The 19,434-nt window shown below is 48.2% G+C and overlaps 3 protein-coding genes across 9 annotated transcripts in view; 1 reads left to right on the plus strand and 2 right to left on the minus strand.

Moving 5' to 3' along the window:
• Positions 1 to 122: 122 nt before the first annotated feature.
• On the minus strand, positions 123 to 1,944 carry RPL32 (ribosomal protein L32). Its single transcript, XM_052678685.1, has 4 exons — positions 1,822 to 1,944; positions 1,113 to 1,213; positions 659 to 840; positions 123 to 302 (listed from the first exon to the last, which is right to left on the minus strand). Exons 2-4 carry the CDS (start codon positions 1,206 to 1,208, stop codon positions 173 to 175), a joined length of 408 nt encoding a protein of 135 aa, XP_052534645.1. The 5' UTR covers positions 1,209 to 1,213; positions 1,822 to 1,944; the 3' UTR covers positions 123 to 172.
• Positions 1,945 to 2,245: 301 nt separating this feature from the next.
• Positions 2,246 to 5,414, minus strand: MBD4 (methyl-CpG binding domain 4, DNA glycosylase). Of its 4 annotated transcripts, none has more exons than XM_052678675.1 (7): positions 5,277 to 5,414; positions 4,559 to 5,043; positions 4,009 to 4,083; positions 3,610 to 3,744; positions 3,237 to 3,386; positions 2,830 to 3,014; positions 2,246 to 2,487 (listed from the first exon to the last, which is right to left on the minus strand). In XM_052678675.1, exons 1-7 carry the CDS (start codon positions 5,330 to 5,332, stop codon positions 2,410 to 2,412), a joined length of 1,164 nt encoding a protein of 387 aa, XP_052534635.1. In that variant the 5' UTR covers positions 5,333 to 5,414; the 3' UTR covers positions 2,246 to 2,409. The 4 variants fall into 4 exon arrangements, with proteins under 4 accessions (XP_052534635.1, XP_052534637.1, XP_052534636.1 ...); XM_052678677.1 differs by having other exon boundaries at positions 2,830 to 2,948; positions 5,277 to 5,412; XM_052678676.1 differs by having other exon boundaries at positions 2,845 to 3,014; positions 5,277 to 5,412.
• A 56-nt stretch (positions 5,415 to 5,470) lies between these two features.
• IFT122 (intraflagellar transport 122) overlaps positions 5,471 to 19,434 on the plus strand; it is a 29,739-nt gene continuing 15,775 nt past the window's right edge. The window contains exons 1-17 of one of the 4 annotated variants that reach the window (XM_052678641.1): positions 5,471 to 5,602; positions 5,768 to 5,834; positions 6,657 to 6,741; positions 7,079 to 7,157; positions 7,941 to 8,017; positions 8,425 to 8,491; positions 9,513 to 9,659; positions 9,960 to 10,142; positions 11,059 to 11,134; positions 11,679 to 11,870; positions 12,621 to 12,759; positions 13,392 to 13,594; positions 14,045 to 14,182; positions 14,830 to 14,994; positions 15,430 to 15,627; positions 17,189 to 17,329; positions 18,927 to 18,980. In XM_052678641.1, the coding sequence (XP_052534601.1) occupies positions 5,562 to 5,602; positions 5,768 to 5,834; positions 6,657 to 6,741; positions 7,079 to 7,157; positions 7,941 to 8,017; positions 8,425 to 8,491; positions 9,513 to 9,659; positions 9,960 to 10,142; positions 11,059 to 11,134; positions 11,679 to 11,870; positions 12,621 to 12,759; positions 13,392 to 13,594; positions 14,045 to 14,182; positions 14,830 to 14,994; positions 15,430 to 15,627; positions 17,189 to 17,329; positions 18,927 to 18,980 (2,052 nt within the window). In that variant the 5' untranslated portion in view covers positions 5,471 to 5,561. The remainder of the gene's footprint in view (positions 5,603 to 5,767; positions 5,835 to 6,656; positions 6,742 to 7,078; positions 7,158 to 7,940; positions 8,018 to 8,424; positions 8,492 to 9,512; positions 9,660 to 9,959; positions 10,143 to 11,058; positions 11,135 to 11,678; positions 11,871 to 12,620; positions 12,760 to 13,391; positions 13,595 to 14,044; positions 14,183 to 14,829; positions 14,995 to 15,429; positions 15,628 to 17,188; positions 17,330 to 18,926; positions 18,981 to 19,434) is intronic. The other 3 variants (XM_052678640.1, XM_052678639.1, XM_052678638.1) reach the window with 3 other exon arrangements.

A 19,434-nucleotide genomic window follows, 5' to 3' on the forward strand; every position in this document is an offset into this window, starting at 1 on the left:
TAAGAGCAAGAGATGCACAAAGTGCACTGCTGCAAGCTCACTGTCAGCACAAACCTCAGGTGCAAGTGGAGTCACAGCACTGCGTGCCAAGCCCTCAGAAACAGGCAACAGGCCAATCCTGATCAGTTTGTTTTTACACTTTATTAAATACATCCCACACGTGGAGGCCAGCTTATTCGTTTTCCTCGCTGCGCAGTCTGGCATTCGGGTTGGTGATCTTGATGGCGAGCTGAGCCGCTCTCTCCACAATGACCTTCCGGTTCTTGGAAGACACGTTGTGAGCAATCTCTGCACAGTACGACCTGCAGGGAACACAGCGCGCCCTAAGCCTCAGCCCGATGCGTGGCAGCAGTGCAGGCAAAGCAACGAGAGCCATCCTGCCGACAGCAGAGCACAGGAGTTTAACAACGAGCCACAGACAGAGGTTTGATGGCCTCAGGCTCTCCATTCACCTTCCAGCACCGCGGCGCTGAGTAAAGCGAGACTCAGCGAGACGGTGCTGCGTTCCCCAAAGCTGCACACCTCCCAGGTCTCCTACCCGCATCCTCCTCCTCAGTGCCGTTGTGGGATGGGCAGCACAGCAGCACACAGCCGCAGCACTGACTGCAGAACTGCAGCAATGATTGGGGAAGGACGGGGAATAAACCCAGAGACTTACTTGTTGCTCATCATGAGCACCTCCAGCTCTTTGACATTGTGGACCAGAAACTTCCTGAATCCCGTGGGCAGCATATGCTTTGTCTTCTTGTTGCTCCCATAACCGATGTTGGGCATCAGGATCTGGCCCTTGAACCTCCTGCGAACTCTGTTATCGATACCTCTCGGTTTCCGCCAGTTGCGCTAAAGAAACACAGGAAGCATTTGGCATTCAGTTACAAAACTACATTGGTGCAAGAACGCCTGCACCAAGGTTGGCCAAAACCAACCTACAAACACTCACTGTGCTGCACTGCTGTATCACGTCCCACAGGTCTCACACCTGCGCTACCACTGCCCGGCCCACAGCTGCAACACCTGGCCTTTATGCTCTAATCCATCACCAGGCCTCCGGGCAATCACAAACCCGACCTTCCCCAAGGTGCTGCTGTAAGGAAGCTTCCATGAGTTTTTACCTTGATCTTGACATAGCGATCAGACTGATGGCGGATGAACTTCTTGGTCCTCTTCTTAACGATCTTAGGCTTCACGAGAGGCCGGAGGGCAGGCATGGCGGCTGAGGGAAGCAGAGCAGGATGAGAAAAGGCGCGACAAGGTGGCGACGCGTCACCGTGCCAACGAGGGCTGTAGCAGGCTATCTTCCACCCCCTAGCCACTGCCAGAGCCAGGGAGGGAATGGGTGTTCCCCTGCAGTGTCTCTGCCTCCCGTGTCCGAAGCTGGCGGAGCACCACGAGCTCCCCAGATGCGATCTTGGGAGGCGGCCCGCGCTCAGCTCCCCACGCCCGCTCTCGCACGCTCCGTTCCCCGCCCGCCGACTTCAGGGCCCTTCCGGTTCCCGAGCAGCCCCGCGGCGGGCAGCAGCCGGAGTCCCTTTAAGGACGGAACTTCCGAGAGCCCACCCGGCTCAGACCCGACGGCGGCCCGAACCCGGCCCCGCACCCCCAGCACCGCCCGTGGGCCGCTCCCGCTTCACTGCCGCCAGAAGCGACGCGCGCAGGGCTCCTGCGCGAGAGCCCGGCCTCAATGGCCCCACCGCCGCCGGGCTACAGACCGCGGAAAAGCCCCGGCGCCACGGCTCCCCGCGCGGCGCGGAGGCCCCCGGGGCAGGCGGCGGGGCCGGGCGGGCCCTCCCGGGTCGGATGGCGGCGGATGGCGGCGCTCACCTGCTACGCGATGGCGCCGGCACGGCACGGCCCGCCGAGAGAAGGAGGAGCCGCCGCTCGCGGGGGCTTATGGGAGATCTGGGCGGTACCGACAGGTCAGCGCCGCGCCCCCCCTGCACGGAGAAAGCGGCCGCCCCTCGCGGGGTCACACAGAGCCCTGAGCCGCAATAAGGTGGGACGCGTCCTGGAGGGCGGCGCGGGAGAGCGGATAAGTGCTTCCTCCGCGTCCCGCTCTGCGCGTTCACTACGAAGCTGACAGGACCTGCCGGGCGCCGCTTCCGCCAGGAAGCTCAGGGCCAGGCGGCACGCGGCTTCCGCCAGGCCCGCTGAGTGGGAGAGCGCCCCCTGGCGGTGAGGCATGTGCTGGCGGAACGGCAGCGGGGCGCGTTCGGTTTAAGGGGAGCAGGGGAGCTTTACAAGAACAGATGTTACAAAGTTAGATACGTTTATTAAAAACCTTTAAAGCGCTTGAACATTTTATTACAGTGATTATCTGAGTTGATGTCACACAACATATAAACTAAGAACGTGATGCTCAGCACAGCTCTGATGCTGCGCAGCCCACTGCGGGCACACCTGAGGCTGCACTCAGTCCCCACTCAGCTTCTCATAGTTTTCCCAGAGCCATGTGTGGTAGACGCTCAGCTTGTGGTCCTGAGGCTGCACCTAAAACACAACAAAAGTAATTAATGCTCATATCAATATCTTAACACACCTGACAGCTCCGAAACACACCCCCAAGCTACTTCCCCTCCCAGCTCACAACCTGCCCTTGTCTAACCCACAGTGCCACAGTCAGAGCAACAGACCCCTGCCACGTGTGAGCTAAGGCAGATGGATCAGTCAGCCTTGACTTGCAAAAAATGCATTCTGAGAATTCAACGAATTGAAATTAAAAAAAATATCTTTTTTTTTTTTTTTTAAATCCAAGTGAGCACATATTGTGACAGCGGCAGGAGGCGAGGCCAGGAACGCGCTGCCTGCACAGCCCCCTCAGGCCCCACTCACAGCAGCACCGCGCACCTCTTTCCACTCATTGACGCAGAAGATTCTGTAGGAGTCATTTCCGTACTTCCCGATTCCGTGCAGCTCAATGGGGTACTTCCACTGCTTGTGCAGGTACTCGTCTGGAACACACACACAGCCCTCACCGTGCAGGCCCAGGTCTGAGCAGACACCATGCTGCCCCAGACCTGCACATGGCAGCATTTTAAATGAAACCTCTACAAACACCACAAGTTACTCAGTTAAGACAATCCAATCAGCAGTTTCACACGTGTAAAACCAACATCTCCCAAAGCTTCAGAAAACAAACCAGCAGGGAAAGATGTCACAGAGCACAGTTAGGAAAATAGCTGTAGTTTTCTTGCTAACGACGTTTACACCATTCCACAAACACAGCCATAAAAACTTACCTGAAAACTTGATTATTGTTTTTGCTCTGAGCGCATAGAGGCCGAGAGGTCTGAGCAGCTCTGACATTTCTTTCCAGTCTGCAGTTCTGGCTACTTCAGGGGAAGGGTACTTCCTGAGGAACTCCCAGAGCACAGGAATTGCCATTTTACCTGCTCAAAGAAACCATCATCAGCTGTGCAGGTCTCTCTTCACTTTAACTATGCTGGTTTTTGCCAAGGCACAAGAAACAAATTACTATTTATTTTTTTTTTAACATCAACACAAACATGTGTATTTATTCTTTCATTAATGACACAAAAAAATTGGCAGCTGTTTTAATCCTATATCACCACCCAACAGTTACACAACGTGAAACTGTATTACTCCATTTACCTGAAGTCTTATTGAGAAATATGGTCGCAATGAGAAGTTTCCACGGATCGTGGAAAAGTGTTTCTTGGACCAAATTAAAAGGGGAGCGTGGAGGAGTCCATTTCCTGAAGGCCTTCCTCCTAGGCGGGCTGGGAGCTGTACACGCAGGCAATATAAGGAAATACATAGAGTAATAAAGGATGGAATTAGAGGAAAAAAAAATTAAATGATGAATTTTAGAAGCAGGCTCAGCACTGTGGGCATAGCGTTGGCAGTTTGTGCATACGGGTGCACTTCACACTGCAGCCCTGCAGTGCAGGCTGCCCCTACGTGCAGCCATGTATGCGTTTCCCACATCACCGAGCCGCCTCATTGCTCTCCCCTGCAAAATGGCAGTTGTGTCCCCAAGGAGAATCCTACCTTCCTTACTGTATTTACTTGAAAAATACGGACTCGTTTTCCTCCTATCCACTTGTGTCCGTGGGACAGATTCTTCTGTAAAGAAACGATACCTCAGTATTAAAATGGAAAACCCCACAGTTTGCCACCATGGCTCACAGACCTTTTCCTCCTTCATTCGTGGTGGAATTACACAGATTCCACGTAGGAATGCATAACACAGATGTGTTTTTCTGCATTTGAGCTCTGAGAAAAACATTCTGAAGAGGAATCACAACTCCAATGCAGCCTGGAAAACCAGGCCAAACGACAGCTAAGAATTCCACCCCGCCCCACACACTGCATCATGAAAGAAGCTACAACCAAAGCCTTCTTCACAAAGCACGGGGACCAACACGGCACCAGCACCAAGAGGCAGCACACGTTCAGCACTCGATCCCAGGGCACAGCTGAAGAGGCCGAAAGCGCTCCAGAAATGAGACGGAACAGGAGGCGCCCGTCCCGAACACTTTCCTCGGGTAGTTCAGGATAACGCGTTAGAATCATATTCTGCCTCAAAACACACCCATACCTCGCCGTATTTTAGCTGCCGCGAAGCTCTCGTCGCCAGCAGGCCGCAAGCCGTCGCTCCCCATTTCGGGGTCGGATTCGGAGCGCCGCGATCCCGGAGCCGCGGGCGCTGCGTGCGGCTCTTGGCGGCCGTTCCGCCCATCCGCGGCCGGTTCCGCGCATCCCGCCCGGCGCTCCACTTCCCGCCGGCCCCGCGCCGCTCTCCTCCTCTCGCTCCGGGCGCTTTCCCCGTTACTTCCTACGGAGCTCCTCCTCGCTCCGCCGTCCCGCGCGGCTCTCCCCGCCGCCTCCTCTCCGGCGCCGTTCGGGCGCCGTTCCGCCTTGCCGCCTTCCCCGCGCCGCGCCTCGGACCCATCGCTCCGGGAACTCCGCGCTCCGCCGTTCCGCACCCCGCTCCCAGCCGGGGCCGTGGCGCCGCCAGCTGTGCCGGCGTGATGGCAGCGCTCCGCCAGCGCCCGTCCGGACCGCAGCGTCGTTCCTTCGGCGCTGAGGGCGGAGAGAACGGCGAGCCGTCAGCGGGGCCGCTTCCCCCGCCTGCCCCGTCGGAAGGCCGCTAGGCGGCACGCCGGAAGGAAGCCGAGGGGGACGGAGCCGGGGCCGCCTGCCGCCGCTACAGGACGGGGCTCCGCAGCTCCCGCCGCGCCGAGAGGCGGCAGCGAGGCTCCGTCAGCGTGGCGCGGAGCTGCGGGACCCCGTCCGCGTAGCTCACGTGACCTCACCCGCACACTCCGCTCCGACCTCCCGGAGGCGCGCGCCGCCGACGCGCTCGCTCCATCCCCGCTTCGACGTCTCCCGCCCGCCGGTCGCCATGGAAACCGCTCCGGCGCGGGACGGCCTCGTTAAGGGTCGCTTCCGGACGCCGCGGTCACGTGACGTCCCTCGCGGCCCAGCCGACCGGCGCCCCCTGCCGTCGCGGCGGTCCGGCGGGCCTCCGGGCGCCTGCGCGTTGCCCAGGGAGCCGGCGGCGCGACCGACTCGGCGACCGAGTGCGGTCCGGGCCCGGCATGCGGGCCGCGCTCACCTGGCGGGACCGGGCCGAGCACTGGTGAGCGCCGCGGGGCCGGCGGGGGCGGCGGGGAGCGGCGGGACGGCAGCGTGCGCGGGGCCGGGCTCGGGCGGCCCTCGGGGCGCGGCTCCGCTGCCGGGGATCCCGGGAACGGGACGAACCGCCAACATCGACAGCCGCCACGACGACTCTTGTCTTCCCCAGCATCTACGACCTCGCGTTCAAGCCGGACGGGACGCAGCTGATCGTTGCCGCCGGCAGTCGGCTCCTGGTACGGACAGCTCGCTTTCCCCGCGCTGGGGCCGCGGTCCTGCCGCGTTTAACCCGCCGCAAAGCCCGGCCCGCTCTGCGCTCTGCAGGCCGGCTGCGGGGCGCTGCGATGTTACCCAGGTCCGAGCTCTGCTCCGTAGTGCGATTTCTGTTACCGCAGCGCCTCCTGACGCCTCGCCCAGCAGGCTGCAGGCCGCCCACCACGCGAAGCTGGCGCGGCGCGGGGCGTGCGAACACCGCCGTGATTCTGCGCTGATCGCGCGTTCAGTGAGCGTGTTGTGCTCCGCTTCGTGACTCGCAATCCCTGTGAAGAGGAGGAAGAAGCTCGCGTTTATGTTCGTGCTTTGAGCTGAGCCTCCAGTAGAGCCTGTCGGCTCCCAGGGCTCCAGCACCAGCAGCCCGGGCCGCCCTGCGCCTCCCTTGCGGTGCGGGGCTGTGGGCACAGCTGTGTGCTGTTCTGGGCCGTGAGCGCACGGACCTTCACGCTGCCGGGGCTGGCAGCGGTGTATTTAATGACGGTCCTTTCCAGTAGCTTATTATACAAGGAAGGAGAGGCGTGCGCTGGAACGTGGAGGCCCAGCGAGCTGTTTAGAAGTTTCATTTGTGTGTGTAATTTTCTAGTGCTGGACTTCTTCTGTGCCAATGTTAGGAAAGTATTGTTTGTTAAGGAGAACTGCTTTTACACTTTAAAATGCCTTAATCTGCATGAATTGTACTGCTTGCAAAAAAGGAAACAGAAAACAAAATGTAGAACCTTCTGGCCTTCAGTAATTTTGTGTCACAGTCCTCATCCTGAATATTTTTCTTCTGGTTACTTGTGCAGGTATATGATACTTCTGATGGAACCTTAATTCAACCTCTGAAGGGACATAAGGACACTGTGTACTGTGTGGCTTATGCTAAAGATGGTAAATATCACTTCTATGGGACTTTATTAGTCTGGTTTGTAAAGTGTGTAATATCTTCCATTCCGTATGGCAAACTGGTAAAAATGGGGCTGTTCTAGTGATGGGATTTTTGCATGTGCTGGGTTTGTTGTTTGTATGGTTGAGCTTTTTTTACATGAAAAAAGCCACTGAGGTTTCATGTAGCTGAGGAAGCACAGCACACCAGGACACTTGCAATGTTAGGCTCTTTATGGCTTGAGCCTTGTCAAGTTCAAGAACATCTTGCTCTCTCTTTTGTTGAATACTGGGTGAGTAAGGGATTCTTATGTGTGGGATTTAAACTGTATTTAATTCCTAGGCAAACGTTTTGCATCTGGCTCAGCTGATAAAAGTGTGATCATTTGGACTTCAAAGCTAGAAGGAATTCTGAAATACACGTAAGTGCTGGCTTTCAATCCTGTGCATCTCCAGTGAGAACCTTCGTTATGCACTTCTGCTCTCAGTAAGTGATGTTAGAGCTGGAAGGTTAACTAAGGTTAGAGAAAATGCCAGTGAGTAATACGAGAGGGAAGAGGAGAGCAGCTGAAGTGTCTGAATGAGGCAGGAAAGCAATTAAAGGCATAAATGAGGGTGAAAGGTCTAGATAGATCTCTGATGTATTTAAAGGGCTGGCAAAGAACTGGGGAAATTCTGTAAGATGAAATGGGATGAAGCAGAATATAACTGATCTTGTGTAACAAATCAGAGCAATGTAACCTAGGTCGCAGTCCAAGCTGAAGGTACGGCTTGGTGCTTTTCCACACGGTGTATTTTCATCTTTCTTTTGGCTTTGTTTCATGTCATGTCTTTGCAACTACATCTTCAAATTGTGTTTCTGAATGTGTTTGCACAGTTGTTGCTGGTTGGTTGCACAGTGTGCTGGGCAGGAGAACAAGGGCACTTATTTTAGAGTTTGGATCTAAGCGTTCATCACATCTAACAAACCCCATTTATGCACACATTGAACTCATCTTGATGGAACAGCGAATCCTGCCGTTCAGTGACAATGTTTTTTAGGATTTATTATTGATGTAGTTTACAGTAATTGCAGATTAATTTGATGTAATATAAGCTGATCGAGTTATTTCTGCCATCTGGTGAGCCCTTCAGCTACTTTGCTGAAAGTCAGAAAGAGGCGTTTAAGAATGATTTACTGAAATGTGATTGTAACTTCATTCTAGGCATAATGACTCCATACAGTGCGTTTCCTACAACCCTCTTACTCACCAGTTGGCATCCTGCTCTTCCAGTGATTTTGGTATGTCTTTTTCTCACTTTTCCATTAAGCCTGCGAACTCTGTACAAGTTTCACAGCTAAGCTAACAACAGATTTGTGCAGCTCTTTTTATCTGGGAGAAACCAGATGTTGCCCAAAGCTACTTATGTGTATCACGAAAAGTCAGTTGATGAGGACTGTGTTGTGAGATGTCCCAGAACAAATGTACCTTCTTACTGTGATTTTTCCAGTGGGAGCCTTTCTCTGTGTTAGATATATCTATTTTTTCCTCTTTGCTGTTTGTGTAGTATGTATTTAAATGTCCTAGCAGTGAGACTTTGTTCCCTCTGAAGTCTGCGCTGAGTTTCCTGGCAAAGCTGGTTTCTAATCTGAACACTGGTAAAGTTTTCTTGTCATTTACTTCAGCTTTTTTTTTCATTTTAATCAAGGCTTGTGGTCGCCTGAGCAGAAATCAGTCTCTAAACATAAAGCTAGCAGTAAGATAACTTGCTGTAGGTAAGTGTTCTTTAAGTTAGTTTCAATATAAACAGTTTAAAATAGTGTGCAGGCTTATGGAAAAAAAGTTTAGACAATATAGCTCAAGTCTGTGGAGCCAGAGAACCCAGCAGGAGAGAGAGGCTCTCCTAAGCTGCTGTTCAGAAGCATTACATTTCATGCGACTCTGCCATTCTCATCATTGAAATGTTTGATTAGTATTAAGAATGCTCAGAAAATGAATATTTGTCCAAGATGACTTGTTCTTTCCTGTGTTGTCTTCTCAGAGAGCTATTTTTCTTTCTTTGTCCTTGTTTTAGATAGCAGAGGGCTTTGGTTTCCATTAGGTACTGTTTACAACAGTACATATATAATTGTTCAGTATGTACAATGTGTATTGAACTCTTCAGAAGGTATCAGAGAGGTGCTCTGGTCTTGTGTGAGCGTCTGAACTTCTGTCTCCATCTGTGCAGCCAACTTGTGCAGTAGCAATGAAATGAAGGTAGAGGAAAGCTGAGCGTGCTTTGTTCATAGAGCTGCTCATCTTCTGTGTTGCTGGCATTTGCAGAAGGTGTTGTTACTCCTCTGAAGCAAGGGTACATCAGTTTGTGTGAAGTCATCCCGTTGGCTGCAGTAGAGACAAGAAGAGAAAGCAGGGCTCTCTTGTCCCCACCGCATGCGGTGTCGTTGCTCCGGATGTGGCTTTGAAAAGCCTGGTGTTCTGCCAGCACTCTCATTCCCAAAAATGCATCTGTTAATTAGCACATGATACAAACACCACAAGCAGATGATAGCTTTAATTTTGTTGTTGTTGTTTCCACCTTTTTCTAATTTGTGTATGCAATAAGAAGTTCTTGCTGCGTTGCGCGCTGTTGCCATAAATGCGGATTTAGGTTCATAAACAACTCTGAGGATTGCTGGCTCCGTTCCAGAATGCCTTCAAAAAGCCTGTTTCAATACCATCCCTATTTGATTATGCTGCACCATTCTGCCTTCCTGCTGCTTGGTTTGAGCCGTTTTCAGTCCTTGTGTGTTTTATCAGCTGGACAAACGATGGCCAGTACCTTGCCTTGGGGATGTCCAACGGAGTCATCAGCATACGGAATAAAAATGGTGATGAGAAGGTGAAGATAGAGCGTGCCGGGGCTGCCTCGTCTCCAATATGGTCCATTTGTTGGAATCCATCCAGGTAAATCATCAGCCCACCCTTTTCCACGCTGCTGGTCAGTCCTTGGCTTGTTGATAACAGAAAGGCCCGGCCTGCATCCCTGCTGAGCAGGTTCAGGGCCCCTAACGGTGCCTTTTGTTGTGGGCTGGGCTTTGGCAGTGTTCATCACGTGGAAGAGAATGGGAACAAATTCCAGCTAGAGATCATGAAACTTTGATTTTGCTTTTTTTGTTGCTGGATTTCAGCTTGCTTTTGGGGAGAGGAGGGTGGGCTGTTTGCACTCACTGTGCCATATATGTGAATAAACAATTGCTATTGCAGTTGGTGGGAGAGATTTTGGAGTAGAGCAGATGAAGAAGAGGAATCAGATAACGGCCATTTAGAGAAGTCAGATCACAGCCAGTTAGAGGAGATTCCAGAATTGAAACCCAACCCTGACAGTGGGCAGGATAATGAGGAAAAGATAGAAGACAATGAGAAAGAAGAGGCTAAGCATTTCGACTTGTGAGTGAGACTACAATGGATAACACATATATCAATGGCATTTATCCAATATATAACATATATCCAATACAATGGATACATATATATCCATATGTATAGCATAGGAGAGCAATTTACAAAAAGGACCAAAGGCACAGGGAATTTATGCAGGGTGCAGAATTCAAAAGGTACCAAATTCTGGATTAAGTGTCATTTTTATTGTCTTAATTTCTTCCACTAGTAAGTGTTAATTGTGACATTCCTTAGGTTTGTGGTAGCACGTTGCTTTTTCTCACGTGTTGTGTGTTGAGCAGAGGGAAGGTGCTTATTGAGAAGTTTTTCAGTAGGTTTTTTTTCAGTTTTCTTTTTGTTCAGTTTATGATTAGGAGCATTGTTGTCATCAGACTGCTCAGAGTACCATCACCCTTCTTCCTAAACGAGAGACTGTGGAGGAGGTGGCCCATGTTTTGCTCCCAGTGCTCCTGTCAGAGCACTGCAGTTAACCAGTTTGATACCTCAGCTTGTCCCAGTCCTGCAGGAGCCATTTCGTTTCCTGCCATATGCTCTGGTAGTCACAGTCCAGTCTAGCTTAGCAGTGTTGGCTTTGATGTCACAGTGGGTCTCCTTTATACTCCATTATAGACCCCTAAGATCAGGATCTGCACCCGCTGTAGGCGCAGCTTCCCTGGACCCACTGCTTTTGCCCTGAGCACGAAGTGCTGTGTCAGACTTTGCAGTTATTCCTGAAAAGTTGACAGATTTTTCTTTTGTGTCCTCAAGCTGTTTTCTTCAGTCAAGGCAAGGCGGCTCTGCTGTGCTTCCACTTGGGGGAGGTTCTATGAGTAATTTAAATATGTTCTGCCATCTCACTGCTTGATTCTTCTGCCCTAAGAAACACGGATAAATTGCTGTGACCATGTGACTTTTCTGTTGCCAGAGATGAACGCAACGACACTTTAGCTGTGGCAGACTGGGGTCAAAGGCTTTCCTTTTATCAGCTAAGTGGCAAACAGGTATGTTTTTGGACAGTGCATTCAGGAGTGGCAGGGTATTTTCAATTCAGTTCTGTGCCCTGTATTCAAAGTGTTTGTATAGTCATGCTTTATTAGCTACAGTAAATGTTTTCTGTTTTTTATGAGTCAGTATCTTACAACCAAATTTTCCTCTGGCTCATTTCCCCTGTGACAACTCAGCTGCTGTCCCCCAGTTCTTGTATTAAAGCCCCTGTAGCTTTGGTCACTTTTGTGTTACAGCTGACTGGTTCCTAGAGCTCTCCTGTATTTCCTTCAGCCAGCTGAGTTGTTTTGTTGTTGTTGTTTGATGGCTCAAACCCTGAGCGGACTTATTTGGAATGGGAGGGATTGATTTAGAGCTGCCTTTTGGAAGCTCAGTGGATGCAGGGTGTTGAAAAGTTGTGTGTGGCTGGAGAGCTGAGAATGTTCTCAGTGCCATCAGGTGCCACCAAGAAGAACCTTGTGTTTATTTTCATCTGTTCTCATGGCCTTGGAAAAGTATGAAATTATCCTTCCGTTGACACGCTCATTTTTTCCCTCGTAGATTGGGAAGGACAGGATGCTCAATTTTGACCCTTGCTGTGTCAGCTATTTTACGAAGGGAGAGTACATTTTGCTGGGAGGCTCAGATAAACAAGTTTCCCTCTTCACAAAGGATGGTGTCCGTCTTGGAACCATAGGAGAGCAAAGCAGCTGGGTGTGGACTTGCAAAGCTAAACCAGACTCCAACTATGTGGTGAGTAGGTACATTTTACTGCCACTTTGACAGACAGTTTGCCATAAAAGCTAAGACCATACATTTCAAACTCATTTGCCTAATCTGAGACATCAGAGCCTAAGCAGTATTTAGTGAGCTCTAAAGCTGCCTCTAAAATTAAAACTTAAGGCTGCGAGGTGGTGGTAAATGAGTGTAATGCCTGCTTTCAGATGGTAAGGAATTTGCTGCGTTTTGATTTAAAAAGAAGAAGGGAATTAAAAAAAAAAGACAACACAGCAAAAAAAAAAAAGACTTGTAGACTGGTGATGTCGAGTTCCGTGATAGGAAGAAAGAGTTGAGTTCTGTTCTGTTTGAGCTTCTACAACTGTGGAAAATACCAGCAGGGCAACAACGATGACCATAATTGCTGCGCTTTGTGCTGACACACAGATGGTAAGAGATACAGAGCAGATTTCAAAAATTAACAAAAAAAGGGAAAAAAAACAAAACAGGGTGTGTGGGGGAGGTGGAAGCACTGCAAAGCACCACAAGAAAACAGACAAAACCGAAGCAATCCCCAGCATGCATACGAGCTATGATAGCATCAGTCCTCGTTTTGCACTACAAAGTTGAGGAGCACTTTCACAGCTGTTTCAATACATGTGATGTGATTGCTTTCAATCTATATAGCATGCAGGACATGGAACGTAAGGCATATGAACACTGCGTGTTTTGCCAAGTCTTACCTATGGGCAGCTTTGACTGAGATAATGTCCTCCCTGTGTTCAGGCAGTGGGCTGCCAGGACGGCACCATCTCCTTCTATCAGCTGATTTTCAGCACTGTTCACGGCCTGTACAAAGATCGCTATGCTTACAGAGACAGCATGACTGACGTGATCGTCCAGCACCTCATCACGGAGCAGAAAGGTAGCTTTGGACTGCCAGGTCAAACCTGTTCTGTCATTCTGCTCTGGGCTTCTCTGTGGGTTGCTTGGTTTGTTTCAAATGAGTGTCCGTCAGAATGCTTGGAAAACATGCTTGGTGTGGCAGGCAGATGGTCGCCACTTAACGGGAAGGTTGGAGATCCTGTTTGCAGGCTGAGAATGCAAACTTGGATTCTGTGGGATCAGCACTGACCAGCTTAGTGAGAGATAGGGGGATTTGAAAGGACGCTGGGAGGGGGAGCGGCTTTAAGATAAGGTTTTAATCTCTGCGACCAAGATTAAAAAAAGAAAATTGTACATCACATCTAGCAACTGTTTTCTTCTTGCAGCCTCCATGGATTGTACTGATTTTTTCTTTCTTTGTATTCAGAGGCTTTTCGTGGCAGGGGATCAGGGTGCTGTTCTGGAATGTGCTGTTGCAAAAACAGTGGAGGTTGATAAATTGTGGCACAGGTAGAAGATTAACAGCTGCAGAAAGAAACATATCCTACTGCAATCTGCTCTCAAATTTAGAGGCTTCGGAAAGATTCAGTTCCAACTGAGCGCTGTTTCTCTGACTTTTTTTGATCTGTTATTTTCCTGTCAGCCTACACGGTGTTTTATTTTTCTCTCTAGTTAGAATAAAAGGCAGAGAGCTGGTGAAGAAAATCGCCATCTACAAGAACAGATTAGCCATCCAAATGCCAGAGAAGATCCTGATTTATGAGCTGTATTCGGATGATTCCTCAGACATGTATTATCGTGTGAAGGAAAAGATAGTAAAGAAATTTGAATGCAACTTGCTGGTTGTATGCTCAGATCACATTATTTTATGCCAGGTATGTGCCTTGAAATGGGTACATTCGGACTTGAAGGTAGCTTTCCAAATAGCTGGTGCAAAAAGTTGATACCTTGGGGAAAATCTGCAGTGGATTGTACTGCTGGGCAGCACCACGTGCAGTGCTGTTGTACGAAGTAATAGCTGCTGTATGCCACGGCTGGCCCTGTGCTACTGAAAGCCTCTGGAGTGCTGAAGCACCAAGGGCGATGTTTGGGTGGGTGAGCCGCTAGGAAAGATGGTTTGTAGGCTTTTTGGTTTTGCTTTTTGTTTGTTTGTTTTGTTGTAGGACTGAAGAGCCTTAAAGAATTCATCCTGTTAAGCTGACTGACATTCTGACACTCACGTGTATAGCAGGCACGCGCGCTAATATAGATAAAATATAAAACACTGGAGGCACAAAGGTTTTTTCTTTCCATCCATGTGGTATTTTGTGTGTTGTTGTATTTAGGAGAAAAGGTTGCAGTGCCTCTCATTTAGTGGTGTTAAAGAACGAGAGTGGCTGATGGAGTCTCTTATCCGTTACATCAAAGTAATTGGAGGACCCCCGGGGAGAGAAGGCCTCTTGGTTGGTCTAAAGAACGGGCAGGTAATGCAAAATGCCTGGCACGTGTCTTTCTGCTGCAAATAAACACTGTTTCGTTCTCTGGGGGGACCTTGGGAGCAGCATATTCCTTCATAACCTGAAATTTTATTGGACAGAATCTCATTTTGTGTTTAAAAATGAACCACTTCTGTATTTCTCATTCTCTGGTTACAAAATTCATACAAACCTGCTGGATTTTGAAGACCATACATTGCTGACAAAAATGGAAGTCTTAGTGATGGAAGGTTTGTCTTTGGGAGGGGTGGCTGTGTGTGTGTGTACACTGAAAACAGCACAGTGGAGCCCATAAGTATTGATTCCGTGAATGGAACTGGAAAGGAATTTGAGGTCCTTCATGTGTCAGATATTCATCCTTGTTGTATATTAACATAATTGTTTGAGAGGAGCATTACAAAATTCAAGATACGTACTGTATGTTGTGTTTGTGTGGGCTGGTCAGCTAGACTCTGTTGTGGAAACAAGTCTTGATTTTCAAGGTAGCTCAGAGCATTTTTCTAATTTTAATGCACCGTTTCTCTGAAAAAAGATCAACCAGTGCATGCTTTATGCAGCCTTAGCATTTATGCACACTGCAGTTTCTAGCTGGAGGAACAAAAACTTGGACTGACTTTGGTTTTGAATCTGCCTAGATTCTGAAGATATTTGTTGATAATGTCTTTGCCATCGTCCTGCTGAAGCAATCCACAGCTGTGCGCTGTCTGGATATGAGCGCATCCCGCAACAAGCTGGCAGTGGTTGATGAGAACGACACCTGCCTGGTGTATGATATTCATACCAAAGAGCTGTTGTTCCAGGTGAGGTTTGGTTTCTCTCTGTCTCTGGTCCAGGGACAGACACCCAATGGCACGGGCAGGAGGAGACAAGAGTGCAGATCTCACCGAAATGCTGACACAGAAATTCATCGAACTTCTTTAAAGCACCGGTCCGGTTTTGTAGGGTTGATCTGTTTTTCCATCAAAACTGCTTCTAGGCAACAGCTGAATAAAGGGCGCCTGAACCTGTGACCACTTTGGGTTAACTGAGAGCTCTGTCCTGCTTCTCTTTGCAGTGTTAATGTTATTGAGCATTTTACCTTTAGCACAGAGATTAACATCAAGCCTGAACTCCTTTCTTTCTGTCATGTATTCCCTGGCTACAGTAGGTCAAATGTTCAAACTGAAGGATGCACGTTTCTTAGGAAAGAGTATGTGGCTGTATCTGTGGTAATCATCCATTATTTTGCTCATTAGGAACCCAATGCTAATAGCGTGGCTTGGAATACTCAGTGTGAGGATATGCTTTGCTTTTCTGGAGGGGGTTACCTCAATATCAAAGCTGGTAATTTCCCTGTCCATCAGCAAAAACTTCAAGGCTTTGTTGTGGGATACAACGGCTCCAAGATCTTCTGTCTTCACGTTTTTTCTATGTCAGCTGTTGAAGTTCCGCAGGTAATCCTTTAATCTCGTAAAGTGTTGCTTTACATTTCTTAAACATGAATGCTTAAGATGTGAAGAAGCTCTGAAATTTTCCAGTATTCTGGTACCAAAACAGTCACAATTCTTAACCTTCTTTGTCACTACTTAAGACATAACGCACGATCTATTTCATTTTGTTTGGCGTTAATGAATCTCACTTCCTTTTTGCTGTTGTTTCTACTTTTTTCTAATTGCAAATGCACTTCTGTTCATCTTAGCTTTTGCATTTACACCTCTTCCTGTATTTGTACTGCAGGCTCTATGTGTACCATTCTTCAGGATCTCATTTCATGTTCCTATGTGTATGCCAAGCCCTGCTCTGTCTAGGTGTGTTTAGGCAATACTTAAGTTGTGCCTTGTGCATGTGCAGTTTTTATATCCGAAATTCAGAGATAGGAAATGCCATCTACAGAATGCTGTGCTGCATTAAACAATGGGACAGTGTAAAGCAGTCCTAGAGACAAACAAACAAGAAAAAGAAAAAAAAACCAACAAACCAGCTTCTGACTTATTTCTGCACAAAAACGTGACAGGATTTGAAATTCAGAATTGATGGAGTCAAAAGACTGTGCTTTTGTTAAATTAATGGATGTCTAACCTCTAACAGTCTACCTCTGTTAGACTCACCTCAGAACTGTGCTGATCCCTTCATTGTGATCTGCCCTGTCCTGCATGGTTGGTAGCTGCTGGATCTCCCAGTGTGCTGCTGTATTCTGTGTTCAGCATGCTGCAGGGCACTAACAGGCCTCAACATTGTTGTGCAGTGTTTCAGAGGCAGGTTGTTCAAAACTATACTTTTGGTGGGAGAGAGTACCAAAGATACACAACTTTCAGATAAGCTGATAAAGGTAGCAGAGGTCAATATGGGTGCTTCTTGTGGCTGCAAACGCAGAGTTAAGCAAGCAGCAGCGCTCTCTGCTCATGGAAAGGGTTTGAAGTGTAGCTGCCGATCCTGAATGCTATTCTGTGTCAGCCTGCAGCCATCAGTTTCCCTCCTGAACTCCTTGTTTGAGCAGGTCAGTAAGTGGGCAGTGTCTCTGGGCCTCAGGGTCGCTCTTGTTAGAACACCGTTGTCACGAGTTTGTCACTTGCTCACGGCACCTCTGCTGTTGTGTTGGAGTGTTTCCAGGGATGCTTCATCCTGGACTGCTGCAGCCTTTGAGGACAAACTACCCCACCTTTATGCTGACTTCATAGATTGATTATGTTGGTTTTTTTAAAACAACTTGTCCTACATTGTATCTAGCATGTTCAGCACTCTGAGGAATCAGAAGCATTCATTAACTGCTTTTTAAAATGCTAGGAGCTGGAGATTGCAAGATGGGTGAGTTTAGAATATAATTAACCAATCTGGTCTGAAGATGCAATGGTAATTGCCCCAGAATGTTGTTGTGTGTGTTGTACAAAAACATAGGTTTGTTCTCTGGGCAGTTTGTACCAATTGCAATTGGAATGTAATTTTTTCTCGCTGTATCCAGAGAATTGCACTAAGTATTATGCTTTCTAACACATATTTTCTGATGGAAATCCTCAGTCTGCACCCATGTATCAATATCTGGAACGGAAAATGTTTAAGGAAGCGTATCAGATCGCGTGTTTGGGAGTAACTGATGCTGACTGGAGAGAACTGGCCATGGAAGCCCTGGAAGGGCTGGAGTTTGAAACGGCTAAAAAGGTAAAGCAGGCAGCAATTGCTGGGCAGTAATTGCTGGTAGTGAGCAGTGTCTCTGAGTTGCTCTCTTAGGTGCGTATGAAACTCTCGCTCAGCGAAGCACACAACGAGGTCTTGAGATGCCATTTTAAAAGAGGAATCCGATTTCTGTTTCTAGGTAAATGCCGTGTTCTAAATCAGAGCGTTTAATATGAAGAGGTTTCTTTCATCTGCTGAAAAACGAGTTGGGAATTTGAGGAAGCGGGGTGTTGAGCGGTGCTGCTCACCACCAGGTGGCAGCTAAGAATTTCTGAGCTGAATTTCCCCCTCCCCTTCCCTGGTGCTACAAGTCTGCCCTCTTTGTTTGTCCCCCCAACGAAGTGTTGAAGATAACCTTAGCTTCAGTGTGTAGATCTCGTACTGACTGTTAGCTGTGCGTTAGCTTTCTTTGAAGACAGCAGTGGTGACGCGTTGTCTTTTTCATCACCTTCTACCTGGAGCCCCTTGTTTTTAAGGGCAGACTATAGGTGTGCATATACTGAAGAACACATTTTTCTCTGGCTTAAAATACTTCCCCATTTTCTTTCAGCATCTTTTCTCAAATAAGAGGGGATAAACTGAGTTCAATGTCATAAATATTGTATGAAAGACAAAGCATTCTAAAAATAGGCAGGGAATGGCCTGTAATGATAGGCATCTTTTAATAACATCAATTTTTTTAGGATGTGACATGCCTTATTTTTCTTTTTTCCGAAGTGGAGGCAAGGAAACTGACAATAATTTCAGTTTCATAGATCATTTTATGCAAATAGATGTTCTTAAAAAGAAGTTTTTAGTGCCTCCTTGGAATTTTAAAGCAGTGCCCTCTTAGAATTAGAGCGGATTAATATGAACAAAAGCAGCTTCTTAACATTAAAGGCTCTCACAGTTTCTAGTCCGATCTGGTGTAAGCAGAATATTCTATGCCCTCTTAAGCACAAATTTGGTTAGGAGTCTAAACCACGTGGTTTGAGGAGTTCAATTTCCATTTTTTGATGCCTGACAGGAATAAGTGCTGAGCTGCTGTAACTCGCACGTGACTTTGCCGTTGGGACTTTGGCTGCACATTCATCTCCATTTGCAAAAGACATTACACCGCCTCACTGTATCACCTTTTGATTTGCTTTCTTCTCCATGGGCTGCTTCTAGACTGAATTTTCAGAATGGTATAAAAACTAGAATCACACACAGTCTGCTCAGTTCTGTGCCACGCCTTGTAGCAGTCTCTGTAGATTTGTGCAGTCGTGCCTCACATTGATTAGGAGAGCTGTATAATGGCCAGAATAGCACTGTTAGTGCTGTTAGAGGCATTTTGCTTTTCTTGAAGGACCGACATGTGTACGTGGTGGTGCCCAGCACTGCTGTTTGGTTTTGGTGATCAGCTGCTTGGGTCGGACCCTTGTCTTTATTGTAATGCCTGAGGGGCCCCGGTTGCAGTGAGAGCCCATCAGGTTAGGGACTGCACCAACACAAAAACCAGCAGATTTCTGCCTGTCCTGCTTGTGTGAAAACAGCTTCATTATGTGTTGATTTCCTGGCTTTCCAATTTAGTTAATTCCTTTTCTTCTTTTTCTTTTCATAGGCGTTTACCAGAATACGAGACCTTAGATATTTAGAGTTGATCAGCAGCATTGAGGTAAGAGAATATTAGGGGTAGTGTGAGAAGATGCATTGTGCTGAAAGAAGTACTCTCTGTTCTGCAGAGACGTCTGTTCTGTTAGTGCTGCTGACTGCTGGCTGTGTTTGGATGAGGAGTCCCAGTGAGCAGGAGCCTGAGCTCTGGTCGCATAGCTGCAGCTTACTGCAGGACCTGCAGGTGTGGGGCACTGGGTGGTGGGAGAACTTAAAAACTTTCAAGAAAACTAGAAAATCATTCAATATTCAATTAATAATTGGTAGAATGCTACTATGCTAATGGAGTTTAGTATGGAATACTTCATAAACATGAGTTAATTAAGCTCTTCCTTACCCCCTGGAGATAGGTAATTACTATTATCTCCTCCTTGCAGAGCCAGAAACAGGCCCAGAGAAATAAAATGACAAGCTCAAGGTCTCATGACAAGTCTGTGACAACTGGGAATAGATTTTAG

This window comes from Tympanuchus pallidicinctus, unplaced genomic scaffold (genome assembly GCF_026119805.1).
Source record: "Tympanuchus pallidicinctus isolate F22 unplaced genomic scaffold, pur_lepc_1.0 scaffold17, whole genome shotgun sequence".
Lineage (NCBI taxonomy): Eukaryota > Metazoa > Chordata > Aves > Galliformes > Phasianidae > Tympanuchus > Tympanuchus pallidicinctus.

What these genes read in the sequence shown, in the direction of transcription:
- MBD4 (XM_052678675.1), bottom strand. Translation starts at nt 5,332, where the DNA reads ATGGAGCGAGCGCGTCGGCGGCGCGCGCCTCCGGGAGGTCGGAGCGGA. An exon ending in GGTCGGAGCGGAGTGTGCGG is followed by an intron (nt 5,044 to 5,276) that starts GTGAGGTCACGT and finishes CTCCGCCCTCAG; the next exon opens with CGCCGAAGGAACGACGCTGC. An exon ending in AAGAGGTGCGCGGTGCTGCT is followed by an intron (nt 2,488 to 2,829) that starts GTGAGTGGGGCC and finishes GTTGTGTTTTAG; the next exon opens with GTGCAGCCTCAGGACCACAA.
- RPL32 (XM_052678685.1), bottom strand. Translation starts at nt 1,208, where the DNA reads ATGCCTGCCCTCCGGCCTCTCGTGAAGCCTAAGATCGTTAAGAAGAGG. An exon ending in ATCGCTATGTCAAGATCAAG is followed by an intron (nt 841 to 1,112) that starts GTAAAAACTCAT and finishes GTGTTTCTTTAG; the next exon opens with CGCAACTGGCGGAAACCGAG. An exon ending in GTGCTCATGATGAGCAACAA is followed by an intron (nt 303 to 658) that starts GTAAGTCTCTGG and finishes TGTTCCCTGCAG; the next exon opens with GTCGTACTGTGCAGAGATTG.